This window comes from Symphalangus syndactylus, chromosome 24 (assembly GCF_028878055.3).
Source record: "Symphalangus syndactylus isolate Jambi chromosome 24, NHGRI_mSymSyn1-v2.1_pri, whole genome shotgun sequence".
NCBI lineage: Eukaryota > Metazoa > Chordata > Mammalia > Primates > Hylobatidae > Symphalangus > Symphalangus syndactylus.
In genome coordinates, this window is record NC_072446.2 from 44,576,696 (window position 1) to 44,602,300 (window position 25,605).

At 44.4% G+C, this 25,605-nt stretch overlaps 1 protein-coding gene across 2 annotated transcripts in view; it reads right to left on the bottom strand.

The window, feature by feature from the left end:
- DNAAF9 (dynein axonemal assembly factor 9) overlaps positions 1 to 25,605 on the bottom strand; it is a 171,286-nt gene that overhangs the window by 55,340 nt on the left and 90,341 nt on the right. The window contains exons 13-21 of one of the 2 annotated variants that reach the window (XM_055264885.2): positions 23,639 to 23,726; positions 22,344 to 22,420; positions 20,151 to 20,195; positions 19,718 to 19,763; positions 15,683 to 15,794; positions 14,136 to 14,206; positions 13,135 to 13,185; positions 12,122 to 12,209; positions 1,645 to 1,748 (exon numbers count right to left, since the gene is read on the bottom strand). In XM_055264885.2, the coding sequence (XP_055120860.1) occupies positions 1,645 to 1,748; positions 12,122 to 12,209; positions 13,135 to 13,185; positions 14,136 to 14,206; positions 15,683 to 15,794; positions 19,718 to 19,763; positions 20,151 to 20,195; positions 22,344 to 22,420; positions 23,639 to 23,726 (682 nt within the window). The remainder of the gene's footprint in view (positions 1 to 1,644; positions 1,749 to 12,121; positions 12,210 to 13,134; positions 13,186 to 14,135; positions 14,207 to 15,682; positions 15,795 to 19,717; positions 19,764 to 20,150; positions 20,196 to 22,343; positions 22,421 to 23,638; positions 23,727 to 25,605) is intronic. The other variant, XM_055264886.2, reaches the window with a different exon arrangement.

Below are 25,605 nucleotides of genomic sequence, written 5' to 3' on the forward strand. Positions count from 1 at the left end.
GGCATGAGGAAACATTTTGGTTTGATTGTAAAGGTGGTTTCATGAATGTACACATCTGCCAAAGCTTTAAATGGATACAGTTAGTTGTATTTACAGTATACTTCAATAAGTTAAATTATCAGCAAAAAATTTTTAAAAATCAGTAACTGGTCAGCTGGATGTGGTGGCTCACGCCTGTAATCCCAGCACTTTGGGAGGCCGAGGTGGGTGGATCACGAGGTTAGGAGATCAAGACCATCCTGGCTAACATAGTGAAATCCCGTCTCTACTAAAAATACAAAAACAAAAGTAGCCGGGCATGGTGGTGGGCGCCTGTAGTCCCAGCTACTCAGGAGGCTGAGGCGGGAGAATGGCGTGAACCAGGGAGGCAGAGCTTGCAGTGAGCCAAGATCGCACCACTGCACTCCAGCGTGGCCAACAGAGCAAGACTCTGTCTCAAAAAAAAAAAAAAAAAAAAAAAAAATCAGTAACTGGTCAAATTTGACAAACTTTTCCTTTAGAATTTCTTGTATTGTTTCTAAGCTTCGGAAGTCTTCTAACCCCTAGAGGTTTAATAAATATTCATTTTTATATTCTATTTGTGAAATTTAAGTATATTTAATTTTAATCCCTCAGAAGTTCATTTTGATTTTTGGTAGAGGTAAGAGTCTATTTTTTGTCGAAATTAGCTACTTATCATCCCAGTACTGTGCTTTTCATGATGCATTCTTTCTTCCGTGATATTAGAAGACTCTTTAACCTAACAGCAAAGCTTTAATCTAATAGGGCCATCCAATGTGTCCAATTGGTCTGCCTACATTTCTGAACAGCCTTTAAGGCTGCAGGCTCTATATGGAAGAAAAACTTCCTCACAGAATTCGTTTTCTGAGCCATCTGACCAAAATACCTCACATAGTCTCTGTCTTAGCTCCCAGACAGACTGGTTTTGAGGCTGAGACCAGGCAGAGTGGCGGGCCTGCCCTCTGCTCTGGTGTTGCACTGAGACAAGCTGTGCCTTGGCCACAGGGTAAAGGCTAGGGGAAACCCATCGCTACCCTCTTCCCCTTAAGGTGAAGGGGAAGTGTTAGTGCAGACTGGTGAACTTAGAGGATTGTTATAGGATGGTAGAACTTTTATGGAGCTGGAGAGGAAGTCTGGGTGTGTGAGGGAGGAGGGGCTAAACTTTCACGGGGAAAGTGAGCCATTTCTGTCCCTCTTGACTCACTTACAATCCTGTCCATGCTAATGTGTATGCGGAACCTCATCAATACCACAGGATGCAGCTCCTTTCTGGTTTTTCAGTGGGTGAGCCTTGTGCCCCTGGACCTGGAGGTCACCCAAGAGGGGCCACTGGAGGCCTTCTCAGCCTGCTTTATAGTCCTCTTTAGGGTGAATGAATTGGGCATGGGGAGCTGCTGGCCCTTCTGACCAGAAGCCCTTTCTAGGTAAGCCCTTTACAGAGCAGTGAGGTTGATGAGGCTCATAAGCGTCTTCAGAATGCCCAGGCCTCTCCACAACCTCCCTCCCTGCCTGCCTCAGTGGCTGTGCTGGTTCCTGACATACTGCCCTGTGGTAGTGGAGGGGAGAAAGGAGTTATTTAGTTTTCCCCTCAAAAGTGTGAGCAACTTTCCGACCAAAAAAGCCACTGACTAGTACAACACCTACCCCATCATAGAAGGAAATGGAATTCATGTGATCCTTGGAAATGATGATACTTCCATGACGACAGTGAGAAAACAGAAGGCCACTAGAGAAAAAATGAACATTCCCTGGAAGGAAAAGAGAGTTGGTCAGAGCTGGAGGGCTGGGTGCTGGGGGTCAGATTCCAATGTCCTCTTGCACAGCAGTGTGGTAACTAGAGGCCAGTATCAGCAGCAATTACATTATGCGATTTGTATGCTGAGCCCTGTGCTCTGAGGAAGCCAAAGTAACCTCCCAGAGCCTCAGAGGGAAATGAGGCATCAGATGCAGTCTTTGCATAAGAATTGGAAAAACAAGTGAATAAACTATCAGCTAATGGGGAGAAGCAAAATTCACATTCCCTTATGGGTATCTTCCAGGGAAACACACTAAAAAAGACTTTGGGTATATCTGCTCCATTACTGAGTTTACAGATTTTCCTTTCTTCTGCTTTGCCAGAAGCTGGCTCAGCCCTAAAGAGACCACATCCCTCATTTAGGGCCTGAGAAGGAGCACTTGGGTCTCAGCTGAAGACTGGTGAAGGGAGCTTAAGGTCCCTGTGCCCAGCAATGGAACATTTGAGTTAGGTAATGAGTAGGTTCTGCAGACACCGGGGGGCTGCTCTTCTGTAGTTCACAAAAGCAAGATGGATGGCAGGTAGACATGGATGTGGGTTCCTTGGAACAAGGATTCAGGTCTAAGGAGAGCTGTTGTTTCCTGGATGGTCAAGGTCATATGGAGCAGCTCAGTATAGGCCCTAGGGAGCAGACCATGGAAAAGATGGACAATTAAGATGACAAAGATTAATGCTGGGCCTGGGCTTGCTTTGGAGACACAAAAGCAGCACCCAAAGCACCCATAAGACTCCTAGGTGAAGCTACTCTCTGGGGCTGGTCCAAGCTGAATCTTCTATTCCTGTAACGGTTTTTCTTTCCATGTTTCCGCACATAGGAGATAAAGTAGTTCTTAAAGCTCAAGGCACAGGTTTGAATTTATTGTCATTAAGACCTCATTGCCTAGGCAAAGGCCAAGAGATAAATAAGTGAAATTGATTCCTTGAGTTGTAGCTCCAGAAAAGCAGCGCAAAGCTCTGGAGGTTGGAATGACAAGAATAGCAAAGGCCAGGAGTCTGAGGGCTGCCTTCGCATCCTGGGTGAGGAATCTGGAGACTGCAAGCTTTGAAGGCTTCCTGAGGAGGTGAAGTTTCAGAAGGAAGGGAGGGGCCTAGTTAGTATGTGTTCACAGGGGACAGGAGAATTGAAGGGAGAAGGAGGCACTTTTTAGGTACAAGAAGAAGAACTGGCACCTGCCTCTCATGGAAGAACCAGATGCCCAGTCAGAGGGACATGCCAACCTTACCATCTGTGGCAGCCACAGCCAGTGACTATCCAGGTTCAAGTTCTGGAAACCTCTACCCTCCAACAAGTAGCCTGGCTTTCTGTACACACTGCCTTTTCCTGAGGCCCTCTGAAAAGGAGGCTACTCATGCCCCACCCTCATCCTGTACCAACCCTAAAGTTCCTCCATGCTGCTCCCAGACCATTCTCCCCAACACCACAGCATGTTACTTTCATTCCCCTAGAGACACAAGCCCCTCCCTCTACTGCTCACACCTACTGCCCTCCTGACCATGCCATATTTCAAATCACTCTGAATGTGCTCAGTCTTCCCTTCCAATGCCAACACTCTCATTCCTTCTTAGAGCAGTAAAGTTGCACCCAGAATGTCGTGACTTCTGAAATCTCCAGCCCAGCAGCTACGCTCTGACTCCAGCACCCCATCCCCTTTTTAGCTGTCTCCCTCCCCACACCCCATCCTCTGATGTCACTGAGCCTTCACAGTCATTGGTATTCACATTTTCCCCTATTGCTCAGAAATTTCTGATATTCTTCTCATCCACATCAAGAGCAGATCCTCTGGGACAGGACTTAACCTTTAATCTTTGTTCTGTTAAAAGAAAGGAATGGGAACAGGTTTCACGCAGCATTTACTAAGCACCACACATGTCATACATTATAGTTTTCTGTTTTCACAATTGTAAGAGGTGGTATTATTTTTTCTCATAGGACAGATGAGAAAACTCAAGCTTAGAGAGATTTCCCCCAAAATCACAGCATTACTTGGTGGTGAAGCCAGGTACAGAACACAGGTTTGCTGATGCCAAAGACACTATATATATTATGCTTGTGCCTTCAGTTCTTTCATGCCTTTTTTCTTTCAATTCTCCTCTGTCCAAAGCCCAGCTGTGGTGAATCTGATGATGAGCCTTCTCTGCTCCCTCAACCACAACAGGCCACAGTGCTGTCCCGTAGCCTGTTCACTGCTGTCTCCCTACTCCTTCCATCAGCCCACAGAGCTCATCCCAGACCTTCAACACTCTCCTAAAACCACAACCCCACCAACTCCTGCCACAAGTTGACTCTACTTACTGTTTCCAGAGATAAGAGGGCTCCACAGGTGTCACGAGGTAGAAACTGCTCCTACTGCTGAGTGGTTAGTACCTGCACCCTTCCCTGTCCTGGGTACTCCTCTACATGTGTACTTTTGAAGTGAACCTTTTCAGAAACAAGTCCAGAGCCACTCGAAAGGCCTCCTGGACAAACCTCAAAATCCTGAAGCTTCCAGAAAAAAGCACAGATTGGAGAAGCTGGCACATTCCATCTACTCAATAGGAAGACGGGAAAGGATGAGTGAGGTCATCTCCAGCATTTCCTCTCCCACTAGACTCTGAAGCCTCAAAACAAAATGGAAAAGAGGAAGACAAATTCACAAGACAGTGCTGGAAAAGCACTCATTATGGGGCATGGGCCAAGGCAAGGTCTCAGTAAACAGGATCTGATTTCAGTACTGTCCTGTGATCTGTCCTGTGATCGCAGCTGCCCCTCAGCCTGGTTCTGTGAGCAGTAACTCTGCCATTATTCTCAGAGCACACATGAGATAAGTGAAGTAACTTACTGGGTGGCCCAGTGCCTGTGCTCTGGTCTCAGATCCTAATCTGCTTGAAGCAATAACCCTTCTGGTATCTGCTCTGGACTCTTGACTGTCAGAGAGTGGTCTGAGGGCCATACCTTTGCAAGGGTTCACAGGGGCCAGGGCAGCCAACTCCTGAGGAGATCTCCCTGACTCTTTGTGCCATCCTTGGTGTCCTTAGTGGATGAACTCTGTCCTTCCTTCTGCATTCTGTAAGTCTGAAAACCCAGGATAAGAGGAAGTTTCCCATTACTGTCCCAAAACCAGGAGGACTGCAGTTTGGTTGTCTTTGATTGAGCTCTGTATCCCTGGAAGTCCAACAAAAGAGGGATGAGCCCTCAGGGTAAACCAAGATACCAAGCAAATGCCGATGAAGAATTTCGCTTTCCTCTTTCAGAAAACTGGCTGTACAAATAAAAGTCTTCCAACAGTCCAGTCTACGTGAGGAGGGAACATTTATCACTGCTGGGGAAATTTATGATGCAATGGCTAGATGATTTTCATCCTGTGTCTATAAATGTGTGTGAAATGTACACACAAGGTTTAAATAAATAATAATAAAAAAAAAAAAACTAAAGCAACAACAACAAAACCCAGATGTCTATGCACTCACCACTGGGCCTAAGAAATTGAGCATTACTAGCACCGTTGAAACCCCCTGGATGTCCTCCCTCAAGGAGAGCCCTTCTCTTCCACGCAAGGGGAACAGCATCCTGAATTCTGGATGGTTTTACCACACTTGAAAGTATCTGTAAACTGTGTATTACTTAGTTTTGTCTGTTTTTGTTTTTATATAAATGAAATCCTCATCATGTACTCTTCTGTGACTTGCTTACTTCTCCTGACATTCTGTTCCTGAATGTGACCTATGTTACAAGTAATATGCAGCTATACAGTTCCTTCATGCTCAGTGCTGTACAAAACTTTACTTTTTTATTTTTTTTTGAGATGGAGTCTCACTCTGTTGCCCTGGCTGGAGTACTGTGGTGCGATCTTGGCTCACTGCAATCTCCACCTCCCAGGTTCAAGTGATTCTTGTGCCTCAGCCTCCCGAGTAGCTGGGATTACAGGCACGCACCACCATGGTCCAGCTAATTTTTGTATTTTTAGTAGAGATGGGGTTTCACCATGTTGGCCAGGCTGGTCTCGAACTCCTGACCTCAGTTGACCTGCCCACCTTGGCCTTCCAAAGTGCTGGGATTACAGGTGTGAGCCACCGTGCCAGACCAAAACCTTCATTTTTAAAGTGTCCCTCCAGCCAGGTGCGGTGGCTCCCTCCAGCCAGGTGCGGTGGCTCATGCCTGTAATCCCAGCACTTTGGGAGGCTGAGGTGGGAGCTTCACGTGAGGCCTGGAGTTCGAGACCAACCTAGCCAACATGGTGAAACTCCATCTCTACTAAAAAAAAAAAAAAAAAAAAAATTAGCCAAGCGTGGTGTCACATGCCCACGTGACTCCTCCTCCATGCATACATGGTAGGGGCTAAGCTCTCTGCTAGCTCTTATAAGGGCACCACATCCCAACAGACCTTGCCCCATATTCATGACCTCATCTAACCCCTATTTCCTTCCAAAAGCCCCATCTCCAGATAACATCACTTTTGGGGTTAAGGCTTCAACACTGGAATTTTGGAGAGGACACAAACATTCAGTCTCTAATGTGATAAGGCAAGTTCCCACCTTGTTTTCTTCTTCAGGAGTATCTTTGCTCAAAGTTACAGACATTTTTATGTTGGCTTTTCAGGATTTTCAAAAAACTTGTTGGGTTTTTTTTTTTTCCTGAAATTGTGTTAAATTTAAAGATCACTTTGGAGAGAATTGTCATTTTTACCACGTCAAGTAAGTAAACCTGAGTTTTCTAGTCCATGAATGGGATGTGTGTTTATGTCATTTTTAATGCCTTTTAATATAGTGTTATAATTTTCTCAGCCTCCAGACTGTGAGAAATAAATTCCTACTGTTAATCCACTCAGTCTGTGGTATTTTGTTATGGCATCCCAAGCGGACTAAGACACCATATAGAAATATGTTATCTATCTAAAATAAGACAATGTGGTATTTTCTTTCCCAATGGAACAGGGAGCCTATTAATAGATGCACACATAAAGAGACTTAATTTATAACAAAGCTGGCACTGCCGATCAGTGGGAAAAGAATGATTTTTCAATAACTGTTGCTGAGACAGGTGGCTACCTACATTTAAAAAATGAACTTAGACTCCTATCTCATATCACTTTCACAGAGCAATCCAGGTGGATTCTTTGAAAAATTATATTTTTATAATTCAACAGAAAAAGTCTCAACAGATCTAAAATATATGAATCACATAGGAAATGATTATCTTGATTACATTAAAACTAAGAACTTTTATTCATTAAAAAGCATCAGAAATAAAATAAAAACACAAGCCACCAGGTGAAATAAATATTTGCAATATACTGAATTGACAAAGAATTAGTATCGAAAATCTATAAAGAATTCCTGGCCAGGTGCAGTGGCTCATGTGTAATCCCAGAACTTTGGGAGGCTGTGGCAGGCGGATCACCTGAAGTCGGGAGTTCGAGACCAGCCTGAGCGACATAGAGAAACCCTACCTCTACTAAAAATACAAAATTAGCTGGGCATTAATCCCAGCTACTCGGGAGGCTGAGGCAGGAGAATCGCTTAAACCTGGGAGGCAGAGGTTGCGGTGAGCCAAGATCGTGCCATTGCACTCCAGCCCAGGCAACAAGAGTGAAACTCCATCAAGAAAGAAAAGAAAGATGAACAAATGAACTAACGATCGAGAGAAAGAGATAGAAACAGAGAGACAGAGAGAAAGAAAGAGAAAGAAAGAAAAGAAAGAAAGAAAAGAAAAGAAAGAAAGAATTCCTAAAATAGACCAGGCGCAGTGGGTCACGCCTGTAATCCCAGCACTTTGAGAGGCCGAGGTGGGCAGATGACCTGAGGTCAGGAGTTCAAGACCAGCCTGGTCAACATGGCGAAACCCCGTCTCTATTAAAAATACAAAAATTAGCTGGGCATGATGGTACGCGCCTGCAGTCCCAGCTACTCGGGAGGCTGAGGCATGAGAATTGCTTGAACCTGGGAGGCAGAGGCTGCAATGAGCTGAGATTGCGCCACTGCACTCCAGCATGGAAAACAGAGTGAGACTTAGTCTCAAGAAAAAAAATTCCTAAAATAAACAAGAAAAAGGCAATCTAAAAGAAACATGAGCAAAAAACAAGAACAAGTATCTAACAGAAGGGAAGTATAATAGCTTGGCCAATAAATAAAGATGGTTCACTAATAATAAGAGAAATGTAAATTAAAATCCTAATAATAACAGCACTGCACACTCACCACAGTGGCAAAATTGGCAAAACAGCAAGTGTCAGCCAGAATATGGAAAAACTCAAATACCTGTATGCTGTTGCTGGAAGTATAATTCGGAACAATCAATTTGTAAAACAGTCTGGCCTCATCAAAAAAAGCCATATGTGGGCTCATACTAAAATTCCAAATTTTTACTCTTCATTCCAACCCTACAGAAGCATTTGCCCATGTGGACCAAGAGACATGCACAAGAATGCTCATGACAGTACAGTCTGCAATACCAAAAAAAGCCTATATTTACTTATTTATTTTTCAGAGTCAGGGTCTTGCTCTGTCAGCCAGGCTGGAGTACAGTGGTGAGATCATAGCTTACTGCAGCCTTGAACTCCTGGGCTCAAGCCACCCTCCAGTCTCAGCCTTCCAAGTAGATGGGACTACAGGAATACGCCACCATGCCTGGCTAATTTTTTTTTTTTTGGGGTAGAGATGGGGTCTTGCTGGTCTTGAACTGTTGGGCTCAAGCAATCCTCCTGCCTCAGCCTCCCAAAGTGCTGGGATTACAGATGCTGGCTAATTTAAAAAATTCTTTTGTAGAAACAAGAGTCTCACTCTGTTGCCCAGGCTGGTCTTGAACTCCTAGCTTCAAGTGATCCTTCTGCTTCAGCCTCCTGAGAAGCTGGGATTACAGGCACATGCCACTGCACCTAGCACAAAAACTATAAATAACCCACATGTCCACCAAGAGTCAAAATGATACTGCATGTTCATACAAAGGAATACTATAGGGCCATGAAAATGAGTAAGCTATATGGCTTACATACAACAAACTGGATGAATCCTAGGAATACTGAGCAAAAAAAGCAGGTCTACAGTATGATTCTATTTGTATTAAGTTCAAAACAAGATATTGTCTAGGGATATAGGCATGTGTGGTAAAACTCTAAAGCAGGTTCCTGAGGATTAGGTACTGGGCAGCCTGCCTGGCCACAGACAGCAGGGCGGGGAAGAGAAGGGCACATGAAGGACACGAATGAAGGGGAAGTTGAAAAGCAAGACATCTTGTGATAGCAGACACCTCTAACTGGTGAAGAGAAACAGTTCTAGAGCTGAAAAAACTTCAAGGTAAAGGAAGTACTATTCTCTTTTTTCTTTTTCTTTTTTTTGAGACGGAGATGATTCTTGTTGCCCAGGCTGGAGTGCAATGGCACAATCTCGACCCACCACAACCTCTGCCTCCCAGGTTCAAGCGATTCTCCTGCCTCAGCCTCCCGAGTAGCTGGGATTACAGGCATGCGCCACCACGCCTGGCTAATTTTGTAGTTTTAGTAGAGACGGGGTTTCTCCATGTTGGTCAGGCTAGTCTCGAACTCCCGACGGACTTCAGGTGATCCGCCCGCCTTGGCCTCCCAAAGTTCTGGGATTACAGGCATGAGCCACTGCACCCTGCCAGGAAGTACTATTCTTTTCATCTGTAAGTAATTGCTGGGTGAAAAATCAGAAGAACTGTACTATCCTCCAGACTTGGACTACCCTCTAGATGCTGCCATTAACTTGTACTACATCTCAGTCAGGGTGAGGGGGCTTTAAAAAAAAAAAGTATGGAAAAAAATAACAACTTGCACAACATCAGGCAAGTTTTCACCTTCTATGGGACTCTGGCTATGAAGATCAATAGAGATAATGCATCCTGAGGAGCTGAAGATAAGTACCTTCAGGGGATGGGAACAGATAAATTTCAAGCTCATCACAGTCCCAAGTAAAGGCAGATTTATAAAGACACTAAAGACACTTGAACTTCACGACCCCTTACCTGCCCAAGTCCCCTTCTAAGGCTCTAAGAAGAGCCCTAATCATTTTGTAGTATTTTCCTCAAGAGAGTCCACAAATGGTATAAACTTCAAGCCCCACAAAACCTACATCAGCTCCTGATCTGAATCCCAAAGTGGTAAAATGCTTATCCACAGGAAGGGGAGACTCCTGTTTAAATTCTCTGCTTCTATTCAATTTCCCTGCCTCAGAAAACCGTCTCCTAATTCAAACTAGATTCCCCTCAGGAACGAAGAAAGTTTAAAATTTAAGTTCTCAAAAGACTATGACTAATAAGGCTCCAGAAATCCCTGGCTGTGCCCTTTATTCTTGCACAGAGACCTTAGTATACACTGAATCTTGTTGGATAACTCAATACAATGCAAGACTATTTTTCTAACAAGGCCCTTTGCTAAGAAGGTGCAAACTAATTTTGGCAAATATCCCGGCTAAATATTATAATTGGCTCAAGGATGACAGAGCACAAACCACCTCTGTGTTGTGCCTACAATCTGCTTTCAAAACACTATGCAATCTTGCCTCAAGGCTGGTAGTATTACCACACACTCCCTGCCTTCAGCAAATGTTCTTAACTCCTGGGTTCTCTGCACCAGGATCTGGAGAGGCAGAAATGCAGGGACAGATGTGATAACAAATGCCATTACCACTCCAGCAGTATGTGCATAGAAAACCAGAACTCCTTGTGCTTTGTCTTCTGTGTGAATGAAGGCGCAGAAGCTGAACCAGTGATCTGAGAACAGGGAGAGGAATTTGCCATCGGATAGAATATTTTCAACAAGAAGAACAAATCATCCAGAAAGGGGATTTGCTTAGTAAAGGTTGAGGAATTTGTAGAGTAAGTCAGAACTCCTCCCTCACATAAAGGCTATATTCAACAGGGAAAGAACAGGATTCATAAGAAAATGTTATTTTGAGGAAGCCAAAGAAGAACTTGCAGTAAATCCCTGTAAAATCCATGCAAGACCAACAAGGTTTCTGAGGATTTTATATGAGCAGAAACACTGCCAGTTTGGATTGAAAGGGACAGAGAACGTATAAAATTGAAGGAGACTGTTGGACCCTCAAAATTCTACTGGCAAGAGGCAGGCTGTTAAAACTACTCAGCTACAAACAAAGTACTACCTTTCACTGAAAAAGGAAGGATGACAGCGGTGTAGCTACAAGCCCAGAGGGTGGAGCCATAAACCAAGAGCAAACAGGGTAGAACCAAGAGCCCCAAGGCAGAGCTGAGAGCCAGAATTATTCCCAGGCCTTGAAACCTAATCAAGGAACTGAAGTCTGCCCAGCTGCATTTCAAAGCTGCCTTGGGCTGGTGACTCCTTTTTACCTTCTGTTTTTCCTCTTTGTGAACCTGAAGTCTATGCCAGTCCCACCTTGTATGTTGGGAGGGCTGCGGGCAGATGACTTGTCTCTTTAGTTTCGTAGGTCCACAGACATGGAGAGAACTATGTTCAGGAGCTGTAGATAGATTACACTCCCAAGCCTCATTTACATGGGACTTAGATGATCTTGATCATGAGATTTTGGATATTTAAGCCTATGAGATTTAGGCCTTCGAACTGTAGCCATAATGTGATGAGACCCTTGGGAGGAGGTAATGAGGGACATGAATTATAGGGGGCAGAGGGTGGGCTGGGATAGGCAAAAACTTAAGATGCTGATAGCAGAAGAGGAATTAGAGAGACTCAAAGTGTGTGAGAGATTCAATACAAGAAGGTTCTTTATAGCTGAGATGGAGGGGGTCACAAGGGCAAGGACTTCTGGGAGGAGGAGCTGAGAGGATCCCTGTCTGACAGCCAGGAACAAAATGGGGACCTCAGTCCTACAAGCAAAAGGAACCAACATCCTTGCTGAGATTGGGAGAAGATTCTTCCCCAGAAGCTCTAGATAAGAGCCTAGTCTGGCTGATGCCTTGACTTTGACCTCAAGAGATCTGGGTCCAGCCAAGCCTGCCTGAACTTCTGACCTGGAGAACTGTGAGATAATAAGAGGGTGTTGTTTTAAGCTACTAAATTTGTGGTCATTTGTTACACAGCAAGAGAAATGAATCCAGATTCTGTTTAGGTCCACAAATTCTATTTCTGGAAATGCTGCTGCCCTAGCCCATTCAGAGAGCTAACTAACCTCAGGCAGCAACAAAAGGACCAGGTACAGTTCTGTGATCAGCCCTTCCTAGCATAAATTTCCTCATCTACAAAGTGGGTGGGTCAAGAGAGAAAAGCTGTAGGAAAACATTTCTGTACCACAACTGTGTTCAAATAGAAGATGTATTATTAATTACAACACCCATGCTGCCATCTGCAAATGAGGGACCCAGACATGGCCAAGAACATTAAAGTCATAGCTCCTTACCTTCCTCAGGCCAGGACTGTAGATTGCTGGAATAAAGATATGCTCCTTCTCCTCCTGTTAGATAAGTGCCCAGGAAAGACTCATCCCCCTTTAAAAACAACAACAAAAACAAAAATCCAGAAAAGAATAGGTGATTTTTTTTTTTTTTTTTTTCTTGAGACGGAGTCTCGCTCTGTCGCCCAGGCTGGAGTGTGCAGTGGCGCAATCTCGGCTCACTGCAAGCTCCGCCTCCCGGGTTCACGCCATTCTCCTGCCTCAGCCTCTCCAAGTAGCTGGGACTACAGGCGCCCGCCACCACGCCCGGCTAATTTTTTTTGTATTTTTTTAGTAGAGACGAGGTTTCACTGCGGTCTCGATCTCCTGACCTCGTGATCCGCCCACCTCGGCCTCCCAAAGTGCTGGGATTACAAGCGTGAGCCACCGCGCCCGGCCAAGAATAGGTGATTTATAGCATAAATATTCACAGAATCAAAAGTCCTGCCCAATTATGTCCGTCTACAAAAGCTGAGTCAGGCTCAGATATGCCCAATGTATTCCATGGCCTTTAGCATTGTCTGGCTCTTTGGCAGGTTACTGGCATCCTTGATTTGTGCTGAGAAAAAGAACATTAAGATTCTCTCTGAGTCCAGGCATCAAAGCCCACAATGCTTGTTCATGTTCCAGTGGATTTATTTCCTTTGTGAAAACGGAGGCAGCTTCTCCTTGGCCTAAAGCCTTGATGTCTCAGCTCTACATGTCTAGGCCAATCTGGGATCTGCTTTTAATATTATGGGGAGATTTTTAAAAACACACCAAAAGACCCTGATGGAATAAAGAATCCCTCTAATTGTATCCCCCATAAATGGTTATTTCTAAAGCTCTGCTGGGAAGGGGAGGAATGCAAATAAGAAGTGAAGACAACATAGTGCAAATCTTTTAGATTAGTAGTGAGATGAAGCATTTTAATACCTTTATGAATTGCTTATATTATCTTTTGATATGATGTTGACACTGAGAATAAGAAGGCTGCTTACCCTCACTGCTTGCTGGGTTTTCTCAGACAATTTTACTTCATTATCTTCCACCTGTGTCCAAAAGGAATGCAGATTTTCAGTCAACTACTTCAAGGGAAAACCCTGCTAGGTCTCCCCACTGTGTTCAAATATTTCCAGGACACTGGCTGGGCAGTCCTTCCACCATGTCCATGTCCAGTGCTCTCAGGCCCTGACACACCTGAGATGTCTGCTGGTCACCAGGGCTCAGAGCCCAAGGCCATGGTGGGCTCTCTCACTAGGACCTGAGGTCCAGCTAATGAGCTTATGACAAGCAGAGGGGATGTGTTAGTCTCCACCTATATTTCACTTCAGAAAAAAACAACTGTTTTTAGGGATGAAGCAAAGAGAATGTATTAAAATATTTTCAGAGAATGTCTTCTCATTTAAACACGTTTAGGTTAGAGGATAACTCTCGGTCTTCCCTGTCTGTGTGGGAACTGTAGAAGCAGAACGTGAGCACTCCGAAGAAGGGACTCAGCCCATTAGCAGACTCATTGCTGTCACACCTTCTACATTCCAAGGCCCCAGTTTCAGACCAAGTCCCTCCCACTGAGGAAGATGGGACTTTTCTACAAGTAGAGAGATGTTGCAGTAAAAACTCCGTAGCAACCACTCTACCAGGGAAGCAAGTCACGGGATCCACTTCTCATGATCTGTGTGACTTTGGCCGGGCCGTTCAACTCCTAAGCTCAGTTTCCTCATTTGTAAAATGAGGCTGTTAATTTCTTCCTTTCCCAATTTAACAGTGACCCAAGTAACTTTGTTCCTTTCTTTTGAAACTTTTCTAAGATTATAAGAGTTAATGGAACTAGGTTCATTTGTATAAAGAGAAAGGGCTGGGATCAAAAATTCCATTCCTGAACAACAGCTAGTTCAGGAACTGACATCCCACCAGGGGCCCAACAAAGAGGCTCTTCCTCAAATGTTCACCCTGATTTCTCCACAAGTAGGTCCACTTCCACCTGATGAATGACACTAACCAGCCAGGAGCAGAATCTGGGTACAGCAGCAGTCAGGACTATGGAGCTGGTTTCTGTGGTAACAGTGCCATCTGCAGGAAGACCACACACATGCCAGTTAATTCCCTACCACCTCAGACTGCCTCGCAGGCCTCAGACCCTAAATGCCCTTCTCAGGAGCTAGGGTTCTTTTTTTTTTTTTGAGACAGAATCTTGCTCTGTCACCCAGGCTGGAGTGCAGTGGCGCCATCTCGGCTCACTGCAACCTCTGCCTAGCAAGTTCAAGCAACTCTCCTGACATCCTCCCGAATAGCTGGGATTACAGGTGCATGCCACCATGCCGGGCTAATTTTTGTATTTTTAGTAGAGACGGAATTTCGTCATGTTAGTTAGGCTGGTCTCAAACTCCTGACCTCAGGTGATCTGCCAGCCCCAGCCTCCCAAAGTGTTGGGATCGCAGGCAACATGGCAAAACCCCATCTCTACAAAAAATATGAAAAATTAGCCAGGTGTGGTGGTGCGTCTGTGGTCCCTGCTACTTGGGAGGCTGAGGTGGGAGAATCGCTTGAGCCCAGGAGGTGGAGGTTGCAGTGAGCCGAGATCATGCCACCACACTCCAGCCTGGGTGACAGAGCAAGACCCTATCTCAAAAAAAAAAAAAAAAAAAAAAAAAAACCCCAAAAACCAAGAAACAAAACTTTTGGGAATTAGTCCATTTTACCATTACTTTTTAATTTTTATCAAAGTAGTATAGGTATACATATTAAAGATCAAAGAGAATTATCAGGCTCATTCTACCATTCTTTAGAATATTTTCATTCCTTAGAATATAATAATTCTTTAGAATATTTTGCCAATCTAACAGGTAAAAAAAATATCTAATTATTGTTTCAAATTGCTTTTTTTTGAGACACAGTCTCACTCGCACCCAGGCTGGAGTGCAGTGGTGCGACCTCAGCTCACTGCAACCTCCGCCTCCCGGGTTCAAGCGATTCTCCTGCCTCAGCCTCCCGAGTAGCTGGGATTACAGGCACCCACCACCACGCCCAGCTAGTTTTTGTATTTTTAGTAGAGATGGGGTTTCACCATGTTGGCCAGGCTGGTCTCAAACTCCTGACCTCAAGTGATTTGCCCACCTTGGGCTCCCAAAGTGCTGGGATTACAGGCATGAGCCACTATGCGCAGCCTTCAAGTTGCTTCTTCTTGACTACTAGTGAGGTTACATATCTTCATTTATACATAGTCCTCCTCTCTTTTTTGTTTTCCATGTCTGTGAAGTGCCTGTTCATTTTTTTTGCTCATTTTACTAATGGGTAGCTTATCTTTTCTTATTAATTTTGTAAGAGTTCTTCATAAATTAGGATATACACCCTTTGTTCATCATTAATGTTTCTCTCTTTTTTTGGAGAGAGGGTCTCACTGTGTCACTGAGGCTGGAGTGCAGTGCTGTGATCATAAGTTCTAATATTTTTACCACTTAATTGTTGGCCTTTTGCCTTAGTTTATAGTTTTGCCAAAAAAAAAAAGAAAGGCTTAAGGCTTGCTTTCTAGAGATCACATATACTCACCCTTTTCTTTAACTAAGATCTGAGAAGTCAAAAATGATTCAGAGAAAACCACAGATCCTAAGCAACCATTGCTTCCCAGTAAGTCAGGAATGTCATAGACGGTCATACAAGCCTGCATCAAATGAGAAACCAGTTAGATCAGTTACCAGCCCAAAACTTTCAGAGAGAAGTCCATAAGAACGAGACCACAAAATACTGCCTAAAGGAACATGGAAAAAGAGTACTGAAGAGTTTCTAGGGAAAACTGGAGTTATCCTAAATATATCTTTGAACTTGGAAGTGACCTTAGGATCACCCAGGCTTCCCTGAAATTGCTCCCTGATCAGAGACACACTTGGGCTATAAGGAAAGTATCCTTATATTTCCATATATTCCCTCAAATTGCTTTATACTGACTAGGCACAGTGGCTCATGCCTGTAATCCCAGAAATTTGGGAGGTCGAGGAACCCAGGAGTTTGAGACCACCCTGAACAACACAGTGAGATCCCCACTCAACTAAAGAAAAAATTAGGCTGGGCATGATGACTCATGCCTGTAATCCCAACACTTTGGGAGGCTGAGGCAGGTGGATCACCTGAGCCCAGGAGTTTGAGACTAGCCTGGGCAACATGGTGAAACCCCATCTCTACTAAAAATACAAAAAAAAAATTAGCCAGGCATGGTGGCGTGTGCCTGTAATCCCAGCTACTTGGGAGGCTGAGGCAGGAGAATCACTTGAACCTGGGAGGTGGAGGCTGCAGTGAGCTGAGATCGCGCCACTGAACTCCAGCCTGGGCAACAGCGCAAGACTCTGTCAAAAAAAAAAAAAAAAAAAAGAAAGAAAGGATGGAAGGAAGGAAGAAAGAAAGGATGGAAGGAAGGAAGGAAGGAAGGAAGGAAGGAAGGAAGGAAGAAAGAAAGAAAGAAAGAAAGAAAGAAAGAAAGAAAGAAAGAAAGAAAGAAAATAGCCAGGCATGGTGGCGTCTGCCTGTGGTCTCTGTTATTCAGGAGGCTAAGGCAGGAGGATTGTTTCAGCCCAGAAGGCTGAGGCTGCAACAATCTATGATCATGCCACTGCACTCCAGCCTGGGCAATGGAGCAAGACCCTGTCTCAAAAAAAAAAAAAAAGCCTGAAAGCTATCAAGCTTTTATGGCCAAGACAAATAAAAGCAGAGGCTTCAGTAGCCTGGAAACAAAATTAGAACAACTCAGAGAGCTCCCAAATGTCTGGTAAGAAAGCCCTAATTTATCAGGTAAAAACCAGTGAAAATGAAACAATTCTGGGAAGAAGCCAGCAGAAGAAAGAGAAAATGATGTTAGCTAGAGCTAGAATCTGTGATGACCAGGAAGATCTGATGAGGGACATGGGATAAGTAGCACAAGGACCTGTCCCCCCCTACCCTGAATAGCGGTGAGCGGTGGGTGCTGGTGCAGATCTCCTGAGACTAAGTCCACTTTCACATATTGTCGTCCTAGCCTGGGACCCCTGTCCCACCCCTAAGGACAGAGACAAAAGATCTGAGGCTCTTGAACGGATTGCTGAATTTTCAAATAAAAACTTAAAGAGGGCACAAGGTTGAAAGGAAAAAAACCACAGTTAAAGCCAAAGCCCTTAATTTTCCATATTATGATGATAATAGGATATACAAAAGAGACAAGTAAGCTTCTATATTTGAGTTAACTTTCTTTTTAGGTTTGACAACCGGAAGGTTTATCTAAAGCTGTCTCAAAGGATTTCGAGCATCTGAAGACACAGAACCCTCCTGAGCTACATGGTCCCTCTTAAGTGACAATGGCAATCCTATGTCTTTGGTTCCCAGACCAATCAGGTGGACAGATCCTGGGGGTTCCTGATCCTTCATGTTCATTTTTGGCCACTGGTATTGAGGAAGGGAAGAGAGGATATTAAAAAGATAACGTAGCATTTGTTGGACACTTGTTACGTACTTCCCACCATGTGGCACGGGGAAAGAAAAAATACAGCATGGTGCCTGTCTTCAGGAAATCTATAATGTATAGCTGGATAAACAAGGGTATTCTTATACAAAGGTCATCATATGACACATTATGATATCATATGACACATTAGGATATAATTATTTCTTAATCTGTGTAGTACAAACTGCAACTGCAAGGACTAAGGGAATACTTGTAGGGAGAAATCAACAGGGAAGGCTTTGGGGAGGAGATAGAACTTCATCTCTGGATAGGAGGACAGAATGTAGACAGAAAGCATCAACTTCCTGCCTCTTATTTCCTATCTCATTAGCTGTGCCTACTTGACGCAAGACTATGATTTTACTGGATTCCTAATCACCTGCTACTATGCAAAGCATCTTCCAAAGCACCGAGCGAGAGACCAAGGAGAGAAGTCAGGGATTTAAAGTCTAACAAGGAGATAAAGTATTATCACCTAAATATCAGAAAGTATTTCCCAATGTTTTAATGATATCACAAAAAAGTCTAAACCAGTTCTAAAAGAACATCCACACAAAATGTTGACAGATGGGGACCAGGAACATTATAAAAACATAAATTACAACCTTAAAAAAATTACCCTTGTTGTACTATTCTCTGTAGATAGGTTAACACTACTGACAGGAACTTTTGAGTTACTTTTCCACAGGTGATGGTGATGGGGATACGCTTGTACTAAATTATCCACAGCTGCTCACTCAGTTCCCTGGGACCAAAGTTTTTTTGGAACTAAGGCTCAGGCAGTGGTCACAGAACAGACTCAAGATATAACACACACCACGAACAGAATCTTGGCTGGATATGTACCACCCTCTCATGCACCATTTGCCAACCTTCTTCACATCAGGATGTTCTGGAGTAAAGGGAGGACTCAGCTTGTGGCTGAGAACAACTGGCCTAGAAACTCTGGCTCCCCTTCGCCATGCCATCCCACCCCAGGGACCATTATCTCAGTGCATCTCCAAACCATCCCCCCAGCACACAGGTTGGAAAACGTTGCTCTGACTACTCTACTTCATGGCAGACCCAGGTCCCTGTTGATTATTGGCCATTTAAATAATTATAGTCATGTATCACTTAATGACAGGGATACATTCTGAGAAATGCGTCATTAGCTGATTTAATCACTGTGTGAACATTATAGAGTGTATTTAAACCTAGATGGTATAGCCTACTACACACCTAGGCTAGCTGGTATAGTCTATTGCTCCTAGGCTACAAACCTGTACAGCATGTTACTATACTGAATACTGTAGGCAATTATAACACATTGGTAATATTTGTGTATTTAGGCATATCTACACATAGAAATGGTGAGTAAAAATACAGTATTATGATATTATGGGACCACTGTTGTATCTTCTGTCCACTGTTGACCAAGATGTCCTTTTGTGGTACAGGACTGTAGTTAATTTTCCCAGGTTCCCTGTTTTTGTTTGTTTGTTTTCTGAGACTAAATCTCACTCTGTCATCCAGGCTGGAGTGCAGTGGTGCAATCACAGTTCATTGCAGTCTCAAACTCCTGGACTCAAGTGATCCTCCTGCCTCAGCCTCCTGAGGAGGTCAGGCTACAGGTGCATGCCACCACACCTGGCTAATTAAGAAAAAATTTTTTTAGACACGGGGTCTCACTATGCTGTCAAGACTGGTCTCAACTCTAGGTTCCTGTTAAGGACATCAATGCAAGTCTTGGAACTCAAAGATGCCACTGAAAAACTTAAGTCTATTAGTCAAGGCAGGCTTGTCCTGGACTCACATTTCAACATGAGCAATCTCAGCTACCTGTAGGAAGGCTTCATAACCCAAAAAGAGGTGCCTCCCAACAACTCAGTTAAGACTCTGGACCCTGGGGAAGCCTAGGCAAGGGAGAATAGATGTGGGTGGGCCTGGCACAGCTACCTGGGTACCTTCAGTAAGCACAGGCTCACCACCGCTATGGCTGGGATAGGACTGAGAGAAGATCAGTTTCTTCAGGTGGGGTGGGCTGCCCAAGACCCCCACCCACTCCCACCTCCCAACTTACAGATGTCCCTCTACAGGCCATTCCCAGCCAGCTGATCCATGACAGCTCTGCTTACCGTTTTCACAAAGGATAGGCTATCTTCACTGTCCAGTGGTACAATTCTAGGAGAGGAAAGAGATGGAAGACTATGTTAAAGTTTTTAAGTGTACTTAAATTTACAGTGTTCGCTTTTTTCAACTTGGCAATGACAAGTCATAGACTCAGATTGCTCTTAGGGCCTTTCAAGACACTGGGTTGCATGTTTGTAGAATTGGTATGTGGGCCACTAAGGTGAGTATGTCCATCCCCACCTCTGCCCCTCAGCTCTGCAGTGGGAAGCACTCAGGGTACAGGGCCTCAGCTGAGCACAGCCAGCCCAAGCCCAACCCTGGAGTGATGTCACTGCTAGGTGTGGAAGCATGAGAAAACCACTCATATCAGCAGCCTCCTCTCTCTTTATCTTCCCAAAACTTGCTCCATATAAGGATGCACCACAATCATATACGCACCTTCCCTGATTATTCACAGCATGTATATGAAAAGTCATCTTGGAGCTGTAGACCAGAAATAAAACAAAACAAAAGAAAAATCAGTCTGCTCCTGCTCCTCAGATACCTGTGCAGGGTACCTGCTTGGGATTCTCAAGGCCACACAGTGAGGTGTGTGTCATCCTTGCTTTACACAGATTTACCCTATTTTAGATACTTTCCCCAGGGTCCCACACCACCAGCAGGTATGGAGCCAGAATCTGACTCTAATCACAGCCCTGCCTCTGTGCAAGTCCTAAGGACTGTCTTGATTCTTGGACCACAACAGGAGAAAATGACATGGGAGGACTGCTGCTCACTGCAGACTGAGAATGACCCTCCATCCCTGCTCTGAGCACAAGCAGAGGCCACGTCTCTGCAACCATAGTCAAATGCTGTGGAGCCATGGGCAGGGTGAAGCCTTCAGAGTTGAGAAATAACTAGAAAACCCTTTCAGCTTACTCTAACTTGTGTAAGTGTAATTTCTTGCATTAACATGTACTAGAGCTACACACTAATTCCTGTCTGCATTCATGGCTCCCACTCCTTCCCCTCTTGGGAGAAAGAGATCTGCTAACCTGAAGCAGTTTGAGGGTCCTCAGTGAAGTAATCTTTTTTTTTTTTTTTTTTTTTTTTTGAGACAGAGTCTCATTCTGTCACCCAGGCTGGAGTGCAGTGGCATGATCTCGACTCACGGCAACCTCCACCTCCTGGGTTCAAGCGATTCTCCTGCTTCGGCCTCCCCAGTAGCTGGGACTACAGGTGTGTACAATCATGCCTGGCTAATTTTTGCATTTTTAGTGAAGGCGGGGTTTTGCCATGTTGGCAGGATGGTCTCAAACTCTTGACGTCAAGTGATCGCCTGTCTTGGCCTCCCAAAGTGCTGGGATTACAGGCGTGAGTCATTGCGCCCTGCCCTCAGTGAAGTAATCTTTGTGGTGAGAAAGGGGAGGGGTGCTAGGTGGAAGACTGGCCTGGGGGACTCTTCTCCCATTGACTGGTGTTTTCTCTTTGTGCCTTTCTCCAGCTAGGGCAGACACCTAGGCCTAGGAGGCCTTGGGACTGAGAGGGGGCCTGCTCTGGGGAGGCTGAGTGGCCTAGGCAAGGGCCCAAGTAAAGGAGGAGTAGAATGTGACAGCAGCTAACATCTATGTGCCCAACTGCTTTACAAGGTGGGTAGTTGAAGAAGCAGATAAGACAGTTCCCTATCTTGCCCAAGGTCACACAGATGCAAACTGAAGGACCATTCTCAAATTCTGGTTGGCCAGAAACAGATAGTACAGGGCAGCACGAGGTCTTAACAACTTCCTTTATCCTTCCCCTTTCATGGCCAGGGCAGCAAGATCCAGAAGACCCAGGGGAAAGAAGACCTGAAGCAAGTCTAAAGCCCTGCACCACAGAGTTCTGGCTCTTTCTTCCACTCCTGGGGCTGCAGAAATAGAATTCTTGTTAGACCAATTAATTGACTAATCTTTCAAATACTCTCTCTTATTACACAGGACTATAGATTTAAGAAAATGTGGGACATAGACCTGAGGCATCACAGGACACATCCTAGAAGTATTCTTAAATAAATTCCCCAGTATTGGTGTCTTTTGTATCCTTTGTATGAAAGTGCACACAATGGTCCTCACGTGAAACAGTGGTTAAGTGGACTGGGTTCATGAAGATTTAGCTATGGATAACGACCACTGTGACATGCCGGGAGATGTGATGGAAAAATCACCAGATTCTCAGACCATGCAGACCCCAAGACATGGCCAGGCTCAGGGTTTCTGTCATTCAAGAGACAGATGAGGCCCAGTGAAAGTTTCTTCTAAGCAATGACTATCTTCCTGTGCCCAGGGCCCCCTGCCCCTAGAAACCTCACCATTCAGGTCTCCAGCTTTGCCTTTCTAGGCTTGGAACCCAGGCTTGTCAAGTCTCCTGTGATGCTGGTGTTAATCTGCCCTGCATTCTAACCTCAGAACATGTGTGTGACTTTCTCAAACAGTTTCTGCATCTTTGGCTCTTTGGCTTCTACGTAAAAGCTGAATCATGAATGACTCTCCTTCACACATCCCATTATTTTACTGAAACATTTCTCAAAGGGGAGATGATATCTAAATTACAAGGGAAAAAAGAATCTTCCAAAACAAAAAAAATTCCTTATAAAAAATATCAGCCATTGCTTACCGCAGGGCTTTCTTAAACGGAATCAACTCAAAGGAATCTAATCCAGATCCCAGAGTTTGCTCTGCTACCTCCTTGGCCTGTAAAATAGTAACAACACAGTGACAATTAGCTTTCACAGCAGGAAAAAGTACACATACCACTGATGGAAGGGCCCTCCTAACACTTGTCCAGAATCACACCATGCCCTACAGTGTGCCCTTCCCGTCTATGTGACTACTTGGTAGGCACGAATAGATTAAAGTGAAAGTATCATGTTAAGGGAAACAAGGGCCTACTTTCTCCAGGATAGGTTTACAGGACAAAACTGCATTCAGGCAGGTGTGCACTGGAACCTGATGTGCTGGATCGAGAGAAGTGACCAGCTGTGATGACAGCAGTGGAATGTGAGGTCTGTGAAAGTGCTTTCTCCTCCCCTCTTCCTTGGCTCTTGGGAAGGAACCTCTGCCCTCAGAGTTTTAGCCAGATGCTAAGAATATCCAAATAGCAAGAGTTACAAAAGATCAGTTAAAAAACAAAGATGTGAGAACTGATATCGAAGGAAACCCCACTGCTTTGGATAAGACTTCTGCATGTAGTGGCTAAAGGGCTGAGAAATCCGGAGTCAGTACCAGGGATACAAGTTCAGTGAGGAGGGGAGATGGCAAGGAGCTGGTGACTACAGCTACAGTCTCTCTGATATCTACATCATACACAACCTTTCCAATGTCAAATGGCTTCCTTCAGAAAAGGTCCTATTGGCATTTGGGAGGCATCAAGCTGACTCTTCTCATCTCCTTACTGGGTCAGATATAGGAATCCAACACAGCAGGGCAGGTTAACCGCAAAACAGCAAGGAAGATAATGGTCAGAGAACGGGAACACACGTGCTTGTCTAGGAAAAGCAAGTCAGATTTTCTAATCTTTAGCTATTTTTTTTAAACACTGAGTTACAGGAAATCAAACTTACCGAACTTTATTAGAATTCACAGTAGAATAATCTAAAGTTGTCTTTTTGTTTTTTTTTTTTTTTAGCTTTTAAAAGCCTTTTGTTTAAGCTATTCAACAAAACAATGTGCTACAGAATGATTTTTCCTTAACACAACCAGATGTCTACAAAGAAGCACCGATTAGTTGTCATCCATAAGACAACAGCAGCACAGTCACAGTGCTCTCAGGGCTTCTCTCTGCCTGGTGTCAAAGAGGCCCAAGCTCGCACAAAAGTGAGTACTACAAGGTGTCCAAAGAAGAAACACATGGATAGAATGTTTTACATTAAAATAATAATTACAGAAATGGAAACATGGTATTTAAATTACCTTTGTTAGACTGGAAGTTTTAGCATAACATGCAATGCCAGCCAAAACAGCCTCAATAACAGCAGCATATATCTGGGACAATAGCCTACTTTAAAAACAAAAAATAATGGTTAACATCACAGCATCATGAGGTTTTTGTCAAAAGATACATGCACATAAATGACAGCCCCTAAGAAACTGATTTTTAAACAGAATGAAAAAAGGCAAAAATATAACCCACTGATTTCTAAACCTTTTAAAAGTCACATGCCTGGGCCAAGCATAGTGGCTCAGGCTTGTAATCCCAGCACTTTGGGAGGCTGAGATGGGCAGATCGCTTTAGCCCAGGAATTTGAGACCAGCCTGGGCAACATGGCAAAACCCCATCTCGACAAAAAATAAAAATAAATAAAAATAAAATTATCCAGGCATGGTGGTGTGTGCCTGTATTCTCAGCTATTTAGGAGGCTGAGGCTGGAGGATCACTTGAGCCCGGGAGGCAGAAGAGGTTGCAGTGAGCCAAGACTGTGTCACTGTACTCCAGCCTGGGTGACAGAGTGGGACCCTGTCTCCAAAAAAAAAAAAAAAAAAAGTCATATCCTTGGTTTGACTTATACTTTGCTTTTGTTAAATCACCTTAAGGAAAGTCGGCTCCTCTGAATTCTGCTCAAGAGACTGCCCCTCCCTGTTTGTAACCAAACAGAATAAAACTATGTAGACTCCTTGACTCCTCTATGTGCAGGAACAGCTACCTACAGAGCAGGAATCCCTTCAGTGTTCTCATACCCACTTGCTGCTTTCCCAGGGACCAATCACACTGTAGTTTCATGTCATCTTTTCACTAGACCTGCTGAAGGCTGGTCTATTACTGGAACCTCTGGGTAGGAGACCTCAGCGGGAGAAGAGAGATGACCAGACTGAGGAAGGGCTGGGTTTTTCTCTGCCAGACTGGACTGCCATGAAGGTCCCTAGAAAAACCACTCTGGTTCATTTTAGGGAACCACCTAAGGTGGTTTTTCCACCTTGGCATTTAGGACTGGATAATTCTTTGCTGTGGGGTTTGTCCTGTGCATTGTAGGATGTTCGGCGGCACCCCTGGCTGCTAACCAGCATTCCTACCCACTAGATGTTGGTAGCATTCCAGTTGTGATAATCAAAAATTTCTCCAGACCCTGCCAAATGTTCCTGGGAGTGGGGAAAGATGGGGGAGGGAGGTACAATAGAATTGCCCTTGGTTGAGAACCACTGCCTTGGAGGAAGGAGGCGTAGGCTCTTCTTAGGACACTTACAAAGAGAAGGGGCTCACCCAAGGGGCCCTGAAAGGCCAGGAGAGGCACCTGGCAAGGAACTGACAAGGTCTCACCTAAAAATATGTCTATTTTTAAGCCCATAGGAATCTTGTAACAGGTAAAGGAAGGTGATAGGAGTTTGAAAGTGGGAAAAAACACAGAAATGATTTGGTCTAATCCTCTCATCTTATAGAAGCAGCAATAAGGGCCTCTGGAAGTGGAATATGTTGTCTATTAAGTCATAGAAAATTCATGGCTGACCCAAACTCAGATCTGCTCTCAGCCTGGTGCTTTTCCACTGTGCCAAATCACATTGCCACCTCCTTCAATTTCCTCCTTGGCTCCTGCACCACACCTCCACAATGTAGGTTAAGAGGTTAGGGTTGAGTTGAAGAAAAAAGAACAGGGAGAGCTCATAAAACAAAATGACAGCTCTAAGTATCAACATATCCTGAAGACTTCTGGCCAGGCAAGGGCAGGGCAGAGGGTATACCCTGGAAGGGGCCTGGCAGAGAGATGTGAATGAGCTTGGACCCTTCCAGGTGAGACCAGAATCCTCTACACTTTGACACTAAGGGTGCATTTAAAGATGCCAAACCCAAAGACATGCAAAGATATCCCCCTCCTCAGCTGATTCAAACATCACTCAGTACCAACACTGGTCAGGCCTTCCCTTGCTTGGTCTTCTCCTATACTGAT